Genomic DNA, 21,122 nt, shown 5'->3' on the forward strand with positions numbered 1-21,122 from the left:
GGAGGGGAGCATCACACTCTTCTCTTTGCTCTTCAATTCTCCTCCCTACAAAAAGAGATTCAAACAACTTTATTGGACAACTTTATTCTCTAATATTGGGAATAAGTCAGCAATGCAAGTTTTCCCCTTATGCTTGCAATGCAACTTCTGGCAGCACACTATTGTAATAAGCTGTTGCTCTCAGAAGGTATGTGTACTCTGCACACTAAACCTGGGCTCTGACTCAGGTTGAAGCCCAAGTCCCCCTTTCACACACACAGATCAGTCTGACTTGAGTCAGCAAACATTGAGGACCCAGGTTCTTAGAACCCTGATGGAGGGGTAGATCAGAGCCCAAGTCCAGCTGTGGAATGGGTCCAAGCCCTGTCATTTTGCAGTGTGGATGCTGGTCAAGCCGCAGGTCTGAGTCAGAAGGTCTATGTACTGCCGTGTGTAGTGCAGTGTTAGCATGGCTGTGAGACCCAGGTCCAGAAATTGTAAACCCAGGTTTACAGTGCAGTGTGGATGCTCAAACAGAGGCTCAGAAACACCAGGTCCACAAGCCTGGGTCTATAGGAAAAATGGTAGAATGTCCAAGATGTCCACCAGCTAAAATGTTAATTTTTTCTTTCTTTCTTCATTTTTTAAAGAGTAATTTCCATAAAGAATTACCATCCGAAGATAAGAATTATCACTCAGATGCTGCAGTATCATAACAAGGTAATGAGAAGACCAAGGGGTCTCGCTCTTCAGAGCTACCGCAGTCTCCCACACCCACTTATTTTAGCTGCCTAAATGGGAAGCATTTTTCTTTCTCAGTAGGAACATGTGAATACGAGTTGTCATGGAATCCACTAAATAGTTAATTCTGTTGTATTTACATATGCCAGGGACCTTATCAGAACCCTAGGATGTTTGTTACCCTGGGGTGCTGAGCTTCCACAGCTCCCATCGATTTCAGTTGGGCTTGTAAGCACACATCTCCTGTGAAATAAGGCCCAACTTGATTCACTAAACCATGTATGATGCTTGTATTACCTATACAGATAGGAGAGTGTATGGGATTACTGTAGAACAGTGGTTTTCAACCTGCAGTCTGTGGAACCCTGGGATCTGCAGACTATGTTTAAGATTTCCAAAGGGGTTCACACCTTCATTTCACCTTGAATGGTCTCATGAAATATATGTTAACTTCTATGCTAAACAATCTGTTCTATGTTGTACTTTGTGACACTGATTAAGTTTCCCAGACCTGAAGAAGAGCTCTGTGTGGCTCAAAAGCTTGTCTCTCTCACCAGCAGAAGTTAGTACAGTAAAAGATATATTACATCACCCACCTTGTCTCTTTATAACCATAGCTAAAGAAGTTTAGGCCTGCTCAGGATCCACCTGGTTTTACACAGCGTGATTTTTACTGCCTGGGTTGTCCCCTGCACATATGTGAGTGGAGGACAGCTAACATACAGAATTTGGTCCACCTTCTTTGTGGAACAGAATCATGCTATTTCTGTATTTTAAACACCCTCAACGGGAAACATGTTTTTAAAACACATTTAAAAACACATTTTCTATTTATATTTCTAATGAAAATTAATGAGGAAATGAAGAAAAAATGATGAATGGTGATAATCAGATTATCAGGAGGAGGAAAGCATGAAGGACTCTGTTTGTGTTCATGTGCATGCACACGTGTGTGAGAGACAGAAGGATAAAAGTGACCACTAGAGTTTTGCATTTCACAAAAACCTCTAGAATGTTCTATAAAATTTTGAGTTTAAGGGTTTAGAGAGGGTCCCATATGAGGAAAGATTAAAGAGGCTAGGACTCTTCAGTTTGGAAAAGAGAAGACTAAGGGGGGACATGATAGAGGTATATAAAATCATGAGTGATGTTGAGAAAGTGGATAAGGAAAAGTTATTTACTTATTCCCATAATACAAGAACTAGGGGTCACCAAAAGAAATTAATAGGCAGCAGGTTTAAAACAAATAAAAGGAAGTTCTTCTTCACGCAGCGCACAGTCAACTTGTGGAACTCCTTACCTGAGGAGGTTGTGAAGGCTAGGACTATAACAATGTTTAAAAGGGGACTGGATAAATTCATGGTGGCTAAGTCCATAAATGGCTATTAGCCAGGATAGGTAAGAATGGTGTCCCTAGCCTCTGTTCGTCAGAGGATGGAGATGGATGGCAGGAGAGAGATCACTTGATCATTGCCTGTTAGGTTCACTCCCTCTAGGGCACCTGGCATTGGCCACTGTCGGTAGACAGATACTGGGCTAGATGGACCTTTGGTCTGACCCAGTACGGCCTTTCTTATGTTCTTATGTTCTTACGAGTTCTTAAAGTTTCTTTAAATTACTTTGAGTTTGGCAAAACATGTTTTTCTCGCGGTTTTTCCAAGGAAAATTTGATATGAAATCAATTATATATGGAAGTACCCATATAGGTACCTGGCTGATCGTTTTTGTCCACTATTTCACTGTGCACTAGTCCCATAATCAAAAGCCTGAGAGAAGAGACTCCTTACACCAGGCTCTGTACTTATTTGATTCTGAGGGTGGGAGAAACCAGAAAAGTACAGGTTATATCATACTGTTCGAGGGCTGGGCTAGATTAAAAACCTGTGGTTGATTTCTGGGGTTTATGTGTGTTTCTTATTTGTCAGGGAGTAGCTGAGATTGCTGTAAGAGGGTGTATACACAGACCTGGGTGCAATGAAAACTTCATAGCACTATGTAACAACTTCAGCTTTGTTGATGGGCCTTACAAAGCCTCCCATCCAGTTGACAGAAGGTCACCATAATATGAGATCTTGAGGGATGCTGGGAGATTTTAAACTGAAAGGTGTGAAAGTGGAGAAGTTCCTGATACAAAATCTCTTTTGGAAATATTTTGGTTTGCAGGAATATTGATTTAAACCCCCTAGTCAGGGCCGGCTCCAGGCACCAGCCGAGCAAGCTCGTGCTTGGGGCGGCAGATTCTACAGGGCAGCATTCCACCCAATCCTAGGGAGGCACGGCCGCTTTTTTTTGTTTTGTTTTTTGTTTTGTTCGCCGATCCGGCCGCCCTGTAGGGGGCGGCGGCGCGGAGGAGGGGAGCGCCCTGCTGGGAGCGGGCTGCGCACTCCATCTGCCCCAGCCAGTGCCAGGTCTGTAGCAAGCCCGGCAGGGCAGCCCGCGTCCTTCCCTCCCCGCCGAGTGGAGCGGCGCGGAGCCCTCCCGGCAGGCGATGTGGTGGTCGGGGCCGCGTGGCGAGCGCCCCGCTGAAGCCCTGGCCGCCCCCCTTCTCTCTCTCCCCCCCCCCCCGCTAGCCGGGGCACGTCTGCAGTGCAGGGAGTCCCCCTGGCTCTGGCCGCCCCGCAGGTTTTTTATTTTTTCCTGCTTTGCTGCTCTGGCCGTGCCGCACGTTCCTTCCCCCCCCCCCCCCCCCCCCCGCTTTGCCGCTCTGGCCGCGCCGCAGGTTTTTTTTTTTGCTTGGGGCAGCAAAAAAGCCAGAGCCAGCCCTGCCCCTAGTCCAGTGATGCTCAGACTGAGGCTTGGAAGCTGCAAGTGGCTCTTTAATGTGTCTCCCGTGGCTTTTTGCAGCACGTGATATTAAAACACTATGTGATTTTACTATGTTATTAACCAATTGTAGAATACTTGGTCAGTCATTTTCCTGCGAGAATAATTTATGAAACAATTAATTCACACTACTGTAGCTCTTTTTGGTAATGTTGTTCACTGAAGTCTGAGTATCACTGCCCTAACTATATTTTTACCTTCTACAGGAAAAGGAAGTCCAGCACTAAAGGAAAAATTAGCTATCACTTGCTTGGCTATTTCCTGTGTTAGCAGAATGCAGGGAAAGTATTTGGGGTCCTTTACCTGTGTTTCTTCCTTCAGGCCCATCTGCTAAATATCCCAAGCTGGAATTGGAAAGAAGGGGATGACGCAATCTGTCTTGCTGAGCTCAAGCTGGGTTTCATAGCCCAGAGCTGCCTGGCACCGGGCCTCTCGACAATGCTAGCCAACCTCTTCTCTATGAGGTCATTCATAAAGGTAATGTCTTGTCTCATTAGAGTGTGTTAGCCTGGGATTCAATTTGGCACGGGGTTGAGTAGAGAGCACAGCTTAAATTCAAAACAGATAGGGACACATTAACCAGTTTAGTGAAACACACACATACATACACACACAAATTCTGTTATAAATTGGGCAGTGGGCCAGGTTCTTAAAAAATTATGTTTTTATTTTTATTTGGCACATCTATGGCCATTAAATGATTGTTCAAAGCACAATCCATTTCAATCCCTTTTTTAGATAAACCACATGTTTATCTATCAGGAAAGCCTCTGCTGTTAAAACAAAAATATGATTTATATGCATCCCATATGGCAACAAAGCGCCTAGAGAAAAAGAATGATCATTTTGCTCTTTTACATAAAGTGGCTAGTGGACCTCTCACTGTGAGAATAAATATGGACCATGTGTTTGTACTTAAGCCGAAACCTCCTACAACATAATTCCTTTATTTATTTCTCCTCAGTCAAAGAGCCCCTTAGGGCTTTATTTGCAAAAACTTGTAGTGCTGTTGTTCCCACCCTTTTGGGGCAACAGTACCATCTCACTAGACTAAGACCTCACCTGAGTTAGGCCATGTCTACACTAGCACTTTTGTTGATAAAACTTTTGTCGGTCAGGGTGTGAAAAAACACACTCCTCATGACATAAGTTTCACCGACAAAAGCTCCAGTGTGGACAGCACTATGTCGGTGGGAGACACTCTCCTGCTGACGTAGCTACTGCTGCTTATTGGGGGTGGTTTAATTATGCCGGCGGGAGAGCTCTCTACCATCGGCATAGAGCGGCTACACAGGAGAACTTACAGTGGCGCAGCTGCAGTGAGGTCTGTAATGTAGACATAGCCTTAGTCAGTGTTCCTTTCCTCTTATTCTGTTTTCAGGCATTCTTGCTAGACATAGAAGTTGGCCAGTTTCCAATCCTGTATTTGTGATCAGGGGCCAGGACACGATGGAATGTGAGGTGGGCCATGGCTCCTGAAGTCCATCATGAAAGTGGGCAGGGGTTTCCTGGAGTACCAGGTGGGAAAGCCAGGAGGACTGTGGCCAGTTTGGGTGCACGTTCCAGTGGTTGGGAGCCTTCGGTGCAGTGCCATCTGATATTTATTCTCTTGGCATGAGATAGAAGCTGGGGTTTCTGAGGCTGCTGTGAGAAACTTTTTTTGAAGCCCCCAGAAAGTCATCATAGATCCTCAGGGGCTGCAGACTCTAGTGCGAGAAGCCATCTTAGGTAAGTATATGTGGTCAGAAGAATTCAGCTTTTCAATATGGAAGCCAAATTATATGAAAGCAAGCTTGGCCTCCTCACTTTAACATGTGCAGTTAGACCCTTTGCTTCTTTTATCAAACCATGAACTTTAACTCCTTTGTCTTCACAAGCTCAGTTTTGCTGAACTCTCTCTAGTTCATTGGCATGCTGCAGCTCTGAAGTTAACCACCCCCCTTCTTTTATCCCCAAAAGAAAGTGTAGCAAACACAAAGCAGGTGGTTGTCTCTTCCTTTAATTATATTCTTTAGGACTGCTGTTCACTCGAGGGTCACTGTGTTGTCCCTTGCTCTGCTGCTAATATTTGTAACCGGAATCTGGCACACTCAAGGGTGTTGAGCTTTCTCTGCACCCACACTGGCATATACCAGCTTCCTTGTGGCACCTTTCTAGGGACGGGCCCTTCTGTGCCCTTGCTTTTGACCCCTCGTGTAGGCCAGCACCTCTGTTCAGTTTCTGCATTCCTCAGGGTCGGAGGTGAGTCAGCCTCTCTCAGGAAGGGCATGTGTGTATCCTCAGTAACCACTAACCCAATGCAGGTTACTTTAAATTTAAACAGATTTCACTGAGAAAATTGGGGACAGCATCAACAAGTAAAAATCCTGGCTTGGGAGGAAACTGTACCACCTAGATCTTGTAGTTACAATCTTTCAATTAAGCAGGATTAAAAATTGTGCATCTTGACATTAATTTGTCCCTCTTGCCATCAGCATATGTCTCTTTTAAGGCTCAGTGGGACACCAGCAACCTGTTCTGCCAGTCTCTTGTCCCTTTTCAAGCCACCCATTCTGTATTTCCTTCATTTCATAATGTATTTCTTCCATTCGTACACTCCTTTTCAGCAGTGTAATGAGATGGGGCTGACTGATCAACACTGGGTTACCCTTTATGATTTCCACTACAACCTACAGGCCTGATTCTGCAAGGCTCTGAGGACTTTCACTGAGGGTTTACAGCATTCTGAACTTCCATTGGAGTCAGATGGAGTCTTGCTGATTCTGACCAGGTGTTTCTAGTTGTATAGTATAATAATGGGAAGATTGCCTAATTTGGTTTATACCAAGGCAGCAATGTTGCTGATTCTTATTGTACCTGGCACTTAGATACTATTTTGCTGTGCATAGTACAATGAGTGGATAGATCATAATTTCTGTTATTCAGTTTCTGGGAGGCCAACGGGCAAAGAGAATATTTCTGTGCCCTTATCAGCAGGCTATTCAGATACTGCATAAGCAGTGTTTTAGGATTATAACAAAAATATATCGTTTTATCAATGTTTTGAGAGAAAATAGTTAATATTGGTTAACATCAATTTCTGCCATCACGACTCAAGAACAATGGATTATTCATGTGGGTAACTGGGTGTAGATATTATCAGGGAGTTCAGATTTCTGAGTTTGTTAATATCTGGGGCAAAACAAACACATGAGAATTGATGCATATGAACTAAAATCAAAATCCCCACTCTGTCAATGCCAAGATGATGTTGACTGTTTTTAATTAAAATAACGTTCTCCCCCAACACAAACAAATTTGTTTGATCTCAGTAACCATTAATTGATGGAAATTGTGAACCAATACAACACTCAGAGCCTTTGCAACTGCAAGTGGACTGTGCTGATATGGATTGTCAGGAAGGGCTATATAGGAAAGGAAGAAATACATTCATAAGCTGCTAACTGGGAGTCCCTTTCCTTCCATTGCAAAGTAGCACTCTTTCTAGAACATTTAATTTAAGAACTGTCAGACCTTTACAAATTCTTTAGGCAAACATTATTAGTGGAGTTTTGTACATATATTAGAACATTGCCAAAAAATCTTACTGAAACTTCTGTATTAAAAAAAAAAAAAGTTTGAGGTGTGTTCCCCATTCTTCCTAACATGATTAGAAAGTTATTTAATGTGTTGTAAATGTTTGGTCAGTCAAAGACAAATGAACTTCACTGGTGGTGATCCCACACACATTTAACTTGTTATACCTTAGTCTGCAGCAAAATGATTTGTGTAAACTGTCTGCCCAGCATTAAAGATAAAACAAATTTATAAACCTCAAAATGTTATATTTAAATCTAATATTTTCCTTTTGGTTTTATAACTGTAATCTCATATGGAATATTTTAGTTTGCTCTTGGCACTAAATTGAACCAAGGGAAAATCAGTTCAAAAATGTTGCATAACATGCAGTTGTAACAGAAATAGTTCTGTAAATACTTACAAGGAAGAAGGAAAAAATGCACAATAAAAAGATTTAAGAGAAAACAAATCAAAACCATACAGTAAGGTACATTTTAATAGGCCCATTCTTTTTATTATGTTGAAAATTCTCCGGGTTATATAAAAAAATGAAATGATATGCCTGTTCATTGTATACATGATCTCAGCACTAGATTGAAATATTGCTCTATAGAGCAATTAGAGCAATTACTGTTTATGGTTTGGATTAACAAACATTTGTTTACCATTGTAAAAATATTTTTAAAAGTAAGTAAATAAACCATGGGATTACGAAGGGCCAAATTTTGCCCTTGGATACAAGCATGCAACCTCATTGAAGTCACAGTGCTACATGATGCATTTGATTCATTTGTTTTACAGAGTAGAATTTGGCTGCTGATCTCAATAGGAGTCTGTAAATTATGAACCATCTTTGTACCTCCCTGATGCTTGAGTCACTGGGCATCATTTTGGTCATGAGGAACAATTTAGAACAGCTAGCATTGGTGATGCCCAGCCATGCCTCCCAGCCTAGTCAGGGCTGAGCTGGGTGTGGTAGAGACGGCATAACCAGCTCTATGCCACCCAGGCACTTACCTGCTCCAGAGGAAACCCCAAGCTGGCTTTCAGGTTACTGTTTGCCCCCAGAGCAGCACAAAGCAGTCTTGGCGTGGGGGTGAGGATCTGGCCCTAAAACTTCATTCATCACCAGGAGATCATCAGTCAACACCACCAGGGCAGTCTCAATTACTATACCCAGGCATAAACCCAAGCTGAGTGGGGCTGAGGAGATGATGCTGGAGTAATTTCATCAGAAATTTCTTGGCAAAATTTGAGACAGGTCGACAGACTCTTGTCATCTTTAGGGTGTGATGCAAGATTCCTTTGTTTTGGAGAGTCTTCTGTTGAGTTGAGGAATGTCGCAGGCCATGTATGGTGGAAAATAAACCATTTAGATCGGATTCATCTAAAGGATGTGGCTTCAGTTTGTGTGCATGGGGACATCTGTTCCTCTTTCTTGAACTGAAGTACATCAAAATGTATATAACGTATCCAGATACTGTAGGGAGGGGACCTTAGAAATATGTACAAAATTTTAGCAAAAACCAGCTTGAGTTGCAACATTTTATTTGCTGAGAGACCCTCAGGATGAGAGAATGATGAACAAAACTCATGGTAGTTAACTTTTGTATGCTATGCCTAATATGTCCAGTACAGTACTTAGGGAAAAAATAACCTAAGGTATTTCCCTAAGTGCCATATATGTGTGTTCTGACATGCCTAAATCAGTTCAGGATCTATTCATTGAGACAGGCCTTTGAAAATTGGTGTGAGAGTCAACTATGAATATAGTACATTGAAACTGCCCTCAGATGGGAGTAAGAGCCACACATGCTCTTTGGTCATGTTGTCCTCTCCTAAAGTATATCGTTACTAAGCCAGTTAATCATTTGAATACATTACCAACAATTTACATTAACAAGTGTATTTTTGTTCGATGTGTTACCTCCTCTCCTCCCCACCCCGCAACCTGGCTAATGCCCTCCCTGCATTGTAAATTTTGTGGTTAAGACTAAAATAAATTCTATGGGCCTATTCTCCTCTTAGTTGCATGGGGGCAAGTCTCACTACTGTCAGTAACTGAGGGGAGATCTGGTTATCATAGTATTTCAGTAGTTGTTTGGTGTAGTATAAGACTCCACATAAGCACGTACAGATCATTTCCGTGTACCATGAAAAATGCACATACATTTAATCCTGTCCAATGTTAGAGCTAACCTTGATTTACACATTTGATGTTAGATACAACACACCCAGGTTTCATTTTTACATCTGGTTCTGTAAAAAAAATCCAGCATTTACATCTGATTCTAGAAAAAAGATCCCGTTAGTAGGAGTATTTGGCTCTCACTATGGAATTTATATTGCTATTGATGTTTGTTAGCTCTGATTAACACAGACAAATGCAATTGAGTAAAAAGTAGTGGTTATTGTATAATACTTAGTACTAGTCAGTTTACTTCCAGGATTCTAAATATGATGAGTTTCAGTCTCAGCTACAAATATGTGAACTATTTTCGCCAAACAACGTATTAGTCAGTTTTTGCCCTTTTTCCTGATGATGAACAAACAGCATTATATCCATGCTTAATATATAATAAATCTATAATCACACAGCCAGCTCTGTTAGATTGAAGGAAATTTTGTGGGATGTTCAAACATGTTGCCCTGCCTTTTTAGTACTTACCAATATGGGGTAAAGATAGAGGTGAATTGATTAACTGGTGCTCTTGAGGAGGAAAGTGTCTTACGGTAGAGAACAAATTGATTGGAGCTTGAGAAACTTGACTGGAGCGTCCAGGCAGTTCTAGAACATAATCTCACTGGGAGGTAAAGGCCTGATTCTGAGTGACATTGGGCACCTCTTAGATCCAGGCCATGCATTTATTTTAGAAAAAATTGCACATAGTAAAAACATTCCCGGTTGTTTTTACTAGTCATCTAGTTTGTAAACACAGGTTCCATCTTTTGGGTACCTATTTGGATCATAGGAGGTTCATGCATCTCAGCAGAATCCCACACATTTGGTCATTTATATTGAACAAATACATTAGGCCAAAGGTACCAAACTTGCTAATTCTAATAGCACAAAATATAAATATTTAAAAGTTATTTTGAAGCTACAATAATCCGAATCCATCATATTTATTTTCCATGTTTAATATAGTTAAAATGTTTAGCAACTTGGTATATCATTTTTTTCCCCTTGTGAAGTAGGGTTGATTGTCAATATGTGTTCAGGACAAATGTATGACAAAGGATGAGAGACATCTTTTCCTCTTCAAAATGGTTGAACTGATTCTCAGCAGTGTTAGTGAGGTGTGTTCTTTTCTGCATCATGGTGGACTGAGCTGACATTATAGCTGGCCCTGTAGCTATAAAAGAATTTCAGATTGGTGCTTCCTTAATCTTTATGAGAGGCTTATTTTTTGATTAAATGCAAAATACCACACAATATCCCAAATCAAACCAACTCCATCCTCAGTCTCTTCCCTGCTGTTGGTTCCTATTCCTTGACAGCACTGAAGATATTAGATAGGATCATTAAGTTCAGGTATACTTGATCTCTTTGATGTAACTATTTATTTCATTACATTGAGAAGTAAGTGCTATGAACAAGATAGATCAGTTGAAAGTGCAGAGCTGCTGATAATTACACTCCACAATGTGGGGCTGGGTGGCTTTTTTAACAATATTAATGGTCATACTTGTGATACTTGCATCATTTTTTCATCCCACTGTCACTATTTATCACTGGTAAGTGACAGCACTATGTAAATATGTTTGATGATATCAAGATTGTATCTATATATGGATAGAGAAGAAGGTAGAAACATTGCCATTTATTTTAAAAAATGATTCAGAGGAAAATTAAATTTCTTCTCCTGGGGCATACTATGTCACTTTCCAGCTATTCTTCAGATGGGCTATTGAATCGATGGATAAGGTGTATTACTATTATCCAGGAAACCAGAGTCGTAATGTAATAGAGAGAGGAAAGATGGGCTTGTAGTTAAGGCACTTAATTAGAACTCAGGAGATCTGGGTTCAAATCTCGGTTATACAACCGTCTTCCTCTGTGACTGTAGGAAAGTCACATAATCTCTTCTCTTCTCAGTTCCCCATCTGTAAAATGATGGTATTTCCTTTTTATCACCTTTTACTTATTTTTTTCTATTTAGATTGTAATCTCTTTGGGGCAGAGACTGCTTCTTATGTATGTACATACAAAGCACAGCACAGTGGGGCACCAATCTCAGTTGGGGCATGTAGGCACTACCATAATGCAAATAATAAAGAAGAAAATGTGTATCGCCGAATCTGCAGTTTGGACACTGTTTGGGGGGAGTTACAGATGATTCCTTGTTGGTTCAAATTAGTTAACAACTTATTTATCAGAAACAGTTAATTGTGTGCACCCTCTTTGTGTCTCTAGGATCTTTGTAGTATCTGTCTGAAGTGTGTTATACTCACTTAGCTGCAATGATAAAAATGACAGGGTGACCTCTGAATGCTTTTCTTGAGCTCACTTGGGGCAGGCTCTTTCAAGCCGTGATACTCTCATTCTCCATAGGAACAGGGCAATGCAGTGCATTCTGTCATCATCCCTGGATATGACAGTGTATAGATGAGTGAAGGAGGAAGTACACATTCAAAAAGAGAAAAGCAATGATGAAACCCCTCCTTGACACTCTTAAGTAACTATTAATGTTGCTTTTAATACCACCGTTAGCCCTGGTTAGAAATGGAAAGATTGAGCATTTGTAGCTTCAGCACAACAAAAACACATTCTTTCCCAACTGATACTTTTTCTTTTGGCTGTAAATTACTCTTTTACATAAATTGCATTGTCACAAGTGCCAGTAGACTATCTTTAAAAGGTAATAAGCCAGACTTCTCCTAATTTATCCATCTCATGAAGTCTCCTTCAGGTTGCATCTGTAGTTAATGCTAATGAGCCATCCTTTTTGGTTGCACCATGTTGGCCTTACTTACATGATTAGGTGCCCAATAAACACTGGACATGCTATGGAAGAGAATACTATGTCATCACTATGGGGTAAAAGCGATTCTCTGCTGCTAGACGTTGTGGAAGTGTACAACTCCCATTGACTTCCAAGGAGCATTTGCACCCACAGATCTGTGAGGCTGGGCCTTTAACTGTGCCTAGAGGACTCAGGTCAGGATAGCTTTTAGCATGTGACAAGCCAAATCAATCTGCAGCATTCAAGGGGTTAAACAGTTGTTTTTCTGTGTGACTGGAAAGGAAGAAATTAGACCATTCAAGCTTTTGTCCATTGAAAGTGCCAAGTTTTTTCTCATTTTGTATCTCAGAGCAGCTAGCAACTTGTTGGGGGAAAAGGTTCTGTTTAATTCTTAGGCTATCAGATTCTTGAGTAATGAGTAAATATGCTGGTGTGGTCTCTTGAGTCTCTCCAACAAAAAAATAAAACATAAAATTAAAAGACAGCTTGATTTCTAGTGCAGATCTGCCCTTCTCTCCCCCCCCCCCACTCCCCCCAGCTTCCTAACTAATCTTTCTTTCTGAACACTTAAGAAAGGCCAAATTAGCTCATCTGAAAATGCATGCAAGAACAAACTACATCTGTTTGGCTCAATCTAAAACCAGGCAGTTAATGACAATAGCAACTAATTCCATCAATTAACAAATATCCCCTAAATCAAATACCCACTTTTCTCCCCCTAGGGCAACACAGTGAATAGGGGTGACATGAATGGGGTTCTAGTTAGAAATGACTCTAAAAATACGTTGAGCTAGATTACACAATCAGCATAAAGCTCTTGTTATGGAAGAGTGGGAAGCTGCCTCCCTCCTGGAGAAGCAGCAGAATGGATTTTGCCTTAGGATACCATCTCTTCTGAGCCTGATCAGTGTGCACTGGGGATGTACATTCAGCACTGGCAGTCAAGATAACTAGTCTTACTTGAGGACTGGTCAAAGAGGGGATTGGGGCCATAATACATACTCTCCTCTATTCTTTCCTAGCTCAATGTTGGGTCTTTTGTTTCCTGAAGGTGCAAAAAGCAAACAGGTCCTACTCACAAGGACCACGATTGTGATCAGCCCTTGAATGAGCCATACAAGGGAGGAGAAGCTTCTTGTATCTCTCTCAAGTGTCAATCCCAGTCTGGCCCAGAGAACTGAATAGAAAATGCTGTCCCTGCTATAAAATTCTACAGTGTGATTTTAAAATTCCAACAAAAGATTGTCATTCCTAATCCAATCTATACATTGAATCCTCTCTCTGAAAGGAGGCAGGAAGGCTGGATAGGATGCACTAAGCTGGTTTTACAGAATTCAGAGTCTCTGAAGACACAAAAGCCCACAAGAGGTGACTTTAAACAAATATTGACTTTTTATGCAAAGTAACTATTAGTTAAAAACAACGAGGAGCCGGTGGCACCTTAAAGACTAACAGATTTATTTGCGCATAAGCTTTCGTGGTAAAAAACCCCACTTCTTCAGATGCATCTGAATCTCACCTGGTAAGCTGATCAGGAATATAGGATACACAAGAATTATGAGTAAATATTCCATTGCAGGGTTTCTAACTAATACAAGTATCAGAGGGGTAGCTGTGTTAGTCTGTATCCACAAAAACAACGAGGAGTCCAGTGGCACCTTAAAGACTAACAGATTTATTTGGGCATAAGCTTTCATGGGTAAAAAACCCCAAAAGTTGACTCAAAGGAAAGTTTAGAGCCCGTAAAACACACCTACTTTTGCAGTCGTAAACATGAGATATTTCTTCCTAACCCTCAGTCAGTAATCATCTCATGCTCCGAAGCTTGAGTCCTTGTAGGTGTGTGCATGTGTTTTTGCGGTGCATTTCTTATTTATTTAAAAACAAACAAACAAAAAGGGCTCAACCCCTAGATTGGGGGGGAGGGGAGAAAAGTGTTCATGGTTCGCCAAAAAAGATATGGTCAAGGTCTGAATTTGGCCCATGATGCAGAAAATAAAGGAACAAATTAAGGGGAATAGCATTTGAGAGAAAGTGATAGTCACAAGAAGGAAAGAGAATAAATAACACTGCTCTACAGCCAAAATGCTTCTGAAATAAATGTAGTCAAACTTTACTAATTCTGGGTCATGAGAACGAAAATGATGCTTGTTGATTGGCTCTAGTTTTCAAGATATGCTATTGGGTCAGTATATACGACCCTTGACTTGGGAATGGCGGAGGATAAGTGAATTATAAAGGGAAGGGATCTCAATTTAAACCAGAAATGACTAAAATACATCTTTGACTGGATCTATGAATAAATCTATGACTGGGTTTGGACAGTACTTGCTTTTTAGGCAAAACAATGAATGATGCAATCTGAAGCTGGTATTGCGTCATACATGATATGAATTGCATCATGTTATTCCTAGAAGTCATGGATGATGCAATCATAACGAAGCTTACATCACTCTGCTGAACAAATTGCCCTATATCAGCTCTAGAAATCATACAGTGTCGTGCTCTCTTATTTGTCAGTGTTTGATTTTGCAAAGGGACACATTTCTGTTTAGCCAAAGTGAGCAGAGATGCCTCGTACTTGTGTGAACAGTGCAGATAACTTCTGCTATGTTTGTGGTGAAGTGACTTTTGCATCACAAAAGCGCAGTCTAACCACTATGGTTAAGAAAGCCTATCACCTTTATTTTGGCTGCAAAATTGGAGATCAGGACAAGAGGTGGGCCCCACACATATGCTGCAACACTTGTGCAACAAATCTTGGCCAGTGGTTGAACAGGAAAAGGAAATCTATGCCTTTTGCAGTGCCAATGATTTGGAGAGAGCCAACAGATCATACCAGCAATTGTTACTTCTGCATGGTGCCCCCAGTTGGGAAAGGTGTGTCAAAGAAGAAAAAGTGGACTGTGCATTATTCAAACATTCCATCAGCTATACGCCCAGTACCCCACGGAGAAGGACTGCCGGTTCCTGATGCACCAGAATCATTCTCACTTGAGTCAGACGAGGAAGAGGATAAAACTTCTGGTCCTGAACCATCAATGTCACAGGACCCACATTTTCTCCCATCCTCCTCCTCTGAACCACACCTCATAACACAAGGTGAACTGAATGACCTTGTCAGGGATTTGGAACTACCCAAGAGTAAGGCAGAGCTGTTGGGCTCCAGACTACAGCAGTGGAATCCCCTGGCAGGTGATGTTAGGGTTTCCATGTTCTGTGACCGTCAAAAGGATCTTGTCCCATTCTTCTTCATGGAAGGTGATCTTGTAGCCTGCAACAACATCGATGGGGTGATGGCAGCCCTCAACATCGTTCACGATCCAGATGAGTGGAGACTGTTCATTGATTCATCGAAGACGAGTCTTAAAGCTGTTTTACTGCATAATGGCAATGTTTTGCCATCAATTCCAGTTGGTCATGCAGTCCATATGAAGGAAACCTATGACAACATGAAACAACTTTTGAGGTGCATAAACTATGACCAACATCAGTGGCAGCTTTGTGGCAATTTGAAGGTTGTTGCTCTCTTGCTTGGTCTGCAGACTGGATACACAAAGTACTGCTGTTTTCTCTGTGAATGGGATAGTCGTGCAAGAGATTCCCACTACATCAAGAAAGATTGGCCACTCCGACAGTCATTGGAGCCTGGGAGGAAAAGTGTTCAACATCCACCACTTGTTGAATCAAGGAAGATTTTCTTACCACCCTTACACATCAAGCTGGGTCTGATGAAGAACTTTGTCAAGGCCATTGACAAAACACAAGCAGCTTTCAAGTACCTCCATGGAAAATTTCCAAGGTTAAGTGAAGCTAAGATAAAGGAAGGTGTCTTTGTTGGTCCTCAGATTCGTGAACTTCTTCGAGATGATGCATTTGACCATGCACTGCGTGGCAAGGAAAAGACGGCATGGGAAGCCTTCCAGTTAGTGGCAATAAATTTTCTCGGAAACAACAAGGCAGACAACTACAGGTTGTTGGTGGAAAACCTCCTCAAGGCATACAAAAGCCTTGGTTGCAACATGTCACTAAAGATACATTTTTTGCACTCTCATCTAGATTTTTTTCCACCGAACTGCGGAGCAGTGAGCGATGAGCACGGCGAGCGATTTCACCAGGACATTGCAACAATGGAGAAACGCTATCAGGGCAAATGGAGCCCATCAATGCTTGCAGACTATTGCTGGACAGTGACAAGAGATGCTCCATTTAATGAATACAAGAGACAAGCCAAGAAGCGCCGAGTAGACACTGAATAGGACTAAACTATGTACAGAATAGTTTTTTGCCTTTTGTTTCATAATAAATTTTATTTATATAACCCTTTTGCTGATTTTTAAAGTGTTACATAAACAGGACATGTGAAATATTATCATGTAAAGCAACCATAAACACATGAAAAGACCTAGGTTTACAATTTATGATTAAAACTCTACTATCTACACAATATACATAGACATAAAATGTAAAAACTTAAATATCTTAGAAACAGTAGCCAATCAGTTGTTTTAATTGTCATATTTGAATTCAGCACATCAAAATACATAATAAATAGCACATTTTATCTCTGAAGCAGACGACTTCTCAACAATTGTAGACCAGTCTAATGGGATCTAACACGATCTGCTTTGCTCTGAAATGCTCACTGCAACTGTAATATGTACCCCTTGTACTCTGCTTTTTAGTTTAGAGCATCATAGGAATTCTCCTGCATTTCCCTTGCTTTTAACATGGGGTGGTGATAACTTTTGTAGTACTCAGCTACTGAAGCAAATTACCCAATCTCCACAAAGAACTAAGTTTTTGCCCGATGTGCTTCACCCATTCTGTCATCAATAGAGAACATCAGAGAGACTCTCTCTGAGAGTTTTTATCAAGGACACAAGGTATTATCTAAATTCCAAACTTCTCAAACTGTCAACACTCCACACAGATAACTATGAACAGGAGATAAAACCTGGGACTCAGTCTTTGATATGAGAATAAAGTATCAATTTGGCTTTTTGGACTCCCAAATACTTAATAGAGAGAGATTTGTGCCTTCTGCTGGAATGCATTGTTTGGCAAACAAGCAGAGGTTTATTGCTGAAACCATTTGCTCTGAAATGAATTCTCTTCTCATTGGCTCAACTTTAGTAGTCTACATAATATAGAGATAGAAGATATAAGTATCCAAAATCTGCTGTTAGGTTGTTGTTTTCAATAACGAGATGCTATCTTTATAACAGGAAGGCTGAACCTGAAAGATTTTAATTTATCTTTTTTAAAATTTTAAAATCAAAGCTCTTTCCATCACTGGGAATGCACTAATAATTATAATTAGGCTAAATTCAGTGTATTTATTTGATTACAGAAGTAATTACTATAGTCTGGTTTCACACAGTGAGATGCTGATTGTCTACAGGATATGGGGAAATCACCGTGGTTAGTATATTAGTAGTTATACACACTTGATTCACTCTCATCACCTAGTGAGTGTGTATTTCACACTAACCATTGTTCAAGACCCAACTTTGTCAAAACTTCGGAGTCAACAATATTACATTCGGAGTCCAATGACTCAGTACCCTGTCTGTCAGTGCAAAACCCCTGCTCTGGTCCCTCGGGGAGGGAAGGATACATGGCTATTCTTCTTTCTCTCAGCTCAAAATGGTAACCAGAACCATAAAGAGGAGGAAGCAATGGATAGAGGGACACAGATAGAAAAGGCAAAATGCAATGTTCCTTTGACTTTCTTCAGGCTGAGCAGATCAAGGAAAAGAGCCAGACTGAGGAGCATTTTTATAGTTTGAAAACCTAAAAAATGTTGCCATAAAAAAAGCCCTTTTTGATTTTGAAGGCATGGTCACCTTACTTCTATAATACGTCACACCTGGGGCATATTGGCATGATGCTTTGGGGAAACCAGATGATATTGCTTATTACCCCACCTGGGATGTATTTGTTTTGTGCATAGACAGAAAACTTCTAGTTTCCAGAGCTGCTAGTCCAGCATCATTCACCAACCCTAACTAAAGAGAAAGGATTAGGAAAAATGCAAGATGACCTCTCTGTGTGTGACGGAATGTCATACAATGGAAATCCCCTTTTAGAGCCTCACATGGCTTTGGAATGGTAAAACAATCTTTGTGGAAGAAATTTTATTTGATTGCTTGCAGCCTACTTCTCAGGGAGCATGAGATTTGGACCATATCCACCATGCAAATTATTTTTTTGCAATTGTTTGTTTGCATCTCCAGAAGTAAAGTCACTGGTTACCTGGCAGCCCACCAAGAGAACAATGATTTGTTTTAATTGATATCTCAGTGGAAAGTTCTTAGAAAGTCTGTAATCCTTCTGTTCCATTAGTGCCTTTTGAAGGATTCAATACGAGAACGAGATTGCTGAATTCTGAGTTAATTTTTATCCTTGGGGCTTAATACTATGCACACACAAAGTACAGTATAAGTCCTGTTCAAAAGGCTGTACAAAGTAGAGCACATTTTAAAATCTAGGAAAGCTTGGAATATAGCCATAGGTTTTAATTCATTCTTAATATCACCAGCATCCAATGAAAAATAAAGTTAATTTCATTCTCCTAATTTGAACTACTATGCCTGAGTACTGAGATGTCTTTTTTTCTTTATGTCCCACTTAGGTTCTCATCCAAAGCCTGTCAAAATCAATGGAAAGATTTCCATTGACATCGGTGAGCTCTGGATAAGGCCCATATAGACAGGAGACCCTTGTATGTTGTGAAGCAGTTTACAAAACTGGGCATTATTTTGAAATCTCCTTTCAATAAAGGCCATGTGTCGGACCTGGTATGAATATGTTTAAGATGTGCAATTAGCACTTAGCTCTTATTTAAGCTGTAAAGACCTTGCAACAGTAACATATGCCTCTGCAACCACAAAGCTCAAGTATAATTCCTTCTCTGAAAGGGTTTCATCAGGACCTCCTGCTCCACTTGCTGCTAGTGAATAATGCAGCAATGGCCCTGCTGACTGGACTAAGCAGCTGTGATAATAATAGGGCGGCTTTTGGTTCTTTATACCGTCTAGGTATAAAGAACAAGTTTGATAAGTTAAAAAGGGCTCTAGAGGTGATCCCGGCAATTACAGACCGGTAAGTCTAACGTCTGTACCGGGCAAATTAGTCGAAACAATAGTTAAGAATAAAATTGTCCGACACATAGAAAAACATAAACTGTTGAGCAATAGTCAACATGGTTTCTGTAAAGGGAAATCGTGTCTTACTAATCTATTAGAATTCTTTGAAGGGGTCAACAAACATGTGGACAAGGGGGATCCAGTGGACATAGTGTACTTAGATTTCCAGAAAGCCTTTGACAAGGTCCCTCACCAAAGGCTCTTATGAAAATTAAGCTGCCATGGGATAAAAGGGAAGGTGCTTTCATGGATTGAGAACTGGTTAAAAGACAGGGAACAAAGGGTAGGAATTAATGGTAAATTCTCAGAATGGAGAGGGGTAACTAGTGGTATTCCCCAAGGGTCAGTCCTCGGACCGATCCTATTCAACTTATTCATAAATGATCTGGAGAAAGGGGTAAACAGTGAGGTGGCAAAGTTTGCAGATGATACTAAACTGCTAAAGATAGTTAAGTCCAAAGCAGACTGTGAAGAACTTCAAAAAGATCTCACAAAACTAAGTGATTGGGCAACAAAATGGCAAATGAAATTTAATGTGGATAAATGTAAAGTAATGCACATTGGAAAAAATAACCCCAACTATACATACAATATGATGGGGGCTAATTTAGCTACAACAAGTCAGGAAAAAGATCTTGGAGTCATCGTGGATAGTTCTCTGAAAATGTCCACGCAGTGTGCAGAGGCGGTCAAAAAAGCAAACAGGATGTTAGGAATCATTAAAAAGGGGATAGAGAATAAGACTGAGAATATATTATTGCCCTTATATAAATCGATGGTACGCCCTCATCTCGAATACTGCGTACAGATGTGGTCTCCTCATCTCAAAAAAGATATACTGGCACTAGAAAAGGTTCAGAAAAGGGCAACTAAAATGATTAAGGGTTTGGAACGGGTCCCATATGAGGAGAGATTAAAGAGGCTAGAACTCTTCAGCTTGGAAAAGAGACTAAGGGGGGATATGATAGAGGTATATAAAATCATGAGTGATGTGGAGAAAGTGGATAAGGAAAAGTTATTTACTTATTCCCATAATACAAGAACTAGGGGTCATCAAATGAAATTGATAGGCAGCAGGTTTAAAACAAATAAAAGGAAGTTCTTCTTCACGCAGCGCACAGTCAACTTGTGGAACTCCTTACCTGAGGAGGTTGTGAAGGCTAGGACTATAACAGAGTTTAAAAGAGAACTGGATAAATTCATGGTGGTTAAGTCCATTAATGGCTATTAGCCAGGACGGGTAAGGAATGGTGTCCCTAGCCTCTGTCTGTCAGAGGGTGGAGATGGATGGCAGGAGAGAGATCACTTGATCATTGCCTGTTAGGTTCACTCCCTCTGGGGCACCTGGCATTGGCCACTGTCGGTAGACAGGATACTGGGCTAGATGGACCTTTGGTCTGACCCGGTATGGCCTTTCTTATGTTCTTATGATATTAAACTGACCTTTGGGGATTCTAAAGTCTTTAATGGGAAAGCTATATTCATGGCTTCTTCCCAAAGCTTTATACTGCATTGTTCAAGCCATGTATGTATACCTCTTTCAGAGATTCCACTGTCAAGCCTCAGATCAGCAGGTGAACAAAGCTTTAACTGAAATCATGCAGAAAACGTGGGAGTCACCTAGTCATCCTCTTTCTCTCCAGCCTTCCTCACTTCTTAAAAACATCTGCTATATTTTCAGAGTTGTCTTCAGTTTCAGTCAATGGTGGGCTCATGATAGGACCTTTCTCTTACTGCCCATCCACCTTTCCTTGCTTAATTTTTAATAAAGCCATACCTCATCCTTCTAGATATTTTAGCTCATTTTCTGCTGCTTTTCAATCTGATTGTATTTATTATTATTTTATTACCTTAGTGTCTATGAGCTCGTCATTGACCAGGACCTCATTGTGCAAGGTGCTGT

At 40.8% G+C, this 21,122-nt stretch overlaps 1 protein-coding gene across 11 annotated transcripts in view; it reads left to right on the plus strand.

Moving 5' to 3' along the window:
• Nucleotides 1–21,122, plus strand: part of KCNMA1 (potassium calcium-activated channel subfamily M alpha 1) — an 898,072-nt gene that overhangs the window by 697,929 nt on the left and 179,021 nt on the right. For all 11 annotated transcript variants that reach the window (XM_065407332.1, XM_065407334.1, XM_065407336.1 and 8 more), the window contains 2 exons: nt 630–699; nt 3,865–4,020. In XM_065407332.1, coding sequence (XP_065263404.1) covers nt 630–699; nt 3,865–4,020 — 226 coding nt within the window. The remainder of the gene's footprint in view (nt 1–629; nt 700–3,864; nt 4,021–21,122) is intronic.

This window comes from Emys orbicularis, chromosome 7, assembly GCF_028017835.1.
Source record: "Emys orbicularis isolate rEmyOrb1 chromosome 7, rEmyOrb1.hap1, whole genome shotgun sequence".
Lineage (NCBI taxonomy): Eukaryota > Metazoa > Chordata > Testudines > Emydidae > Emys > Emys orbicularis.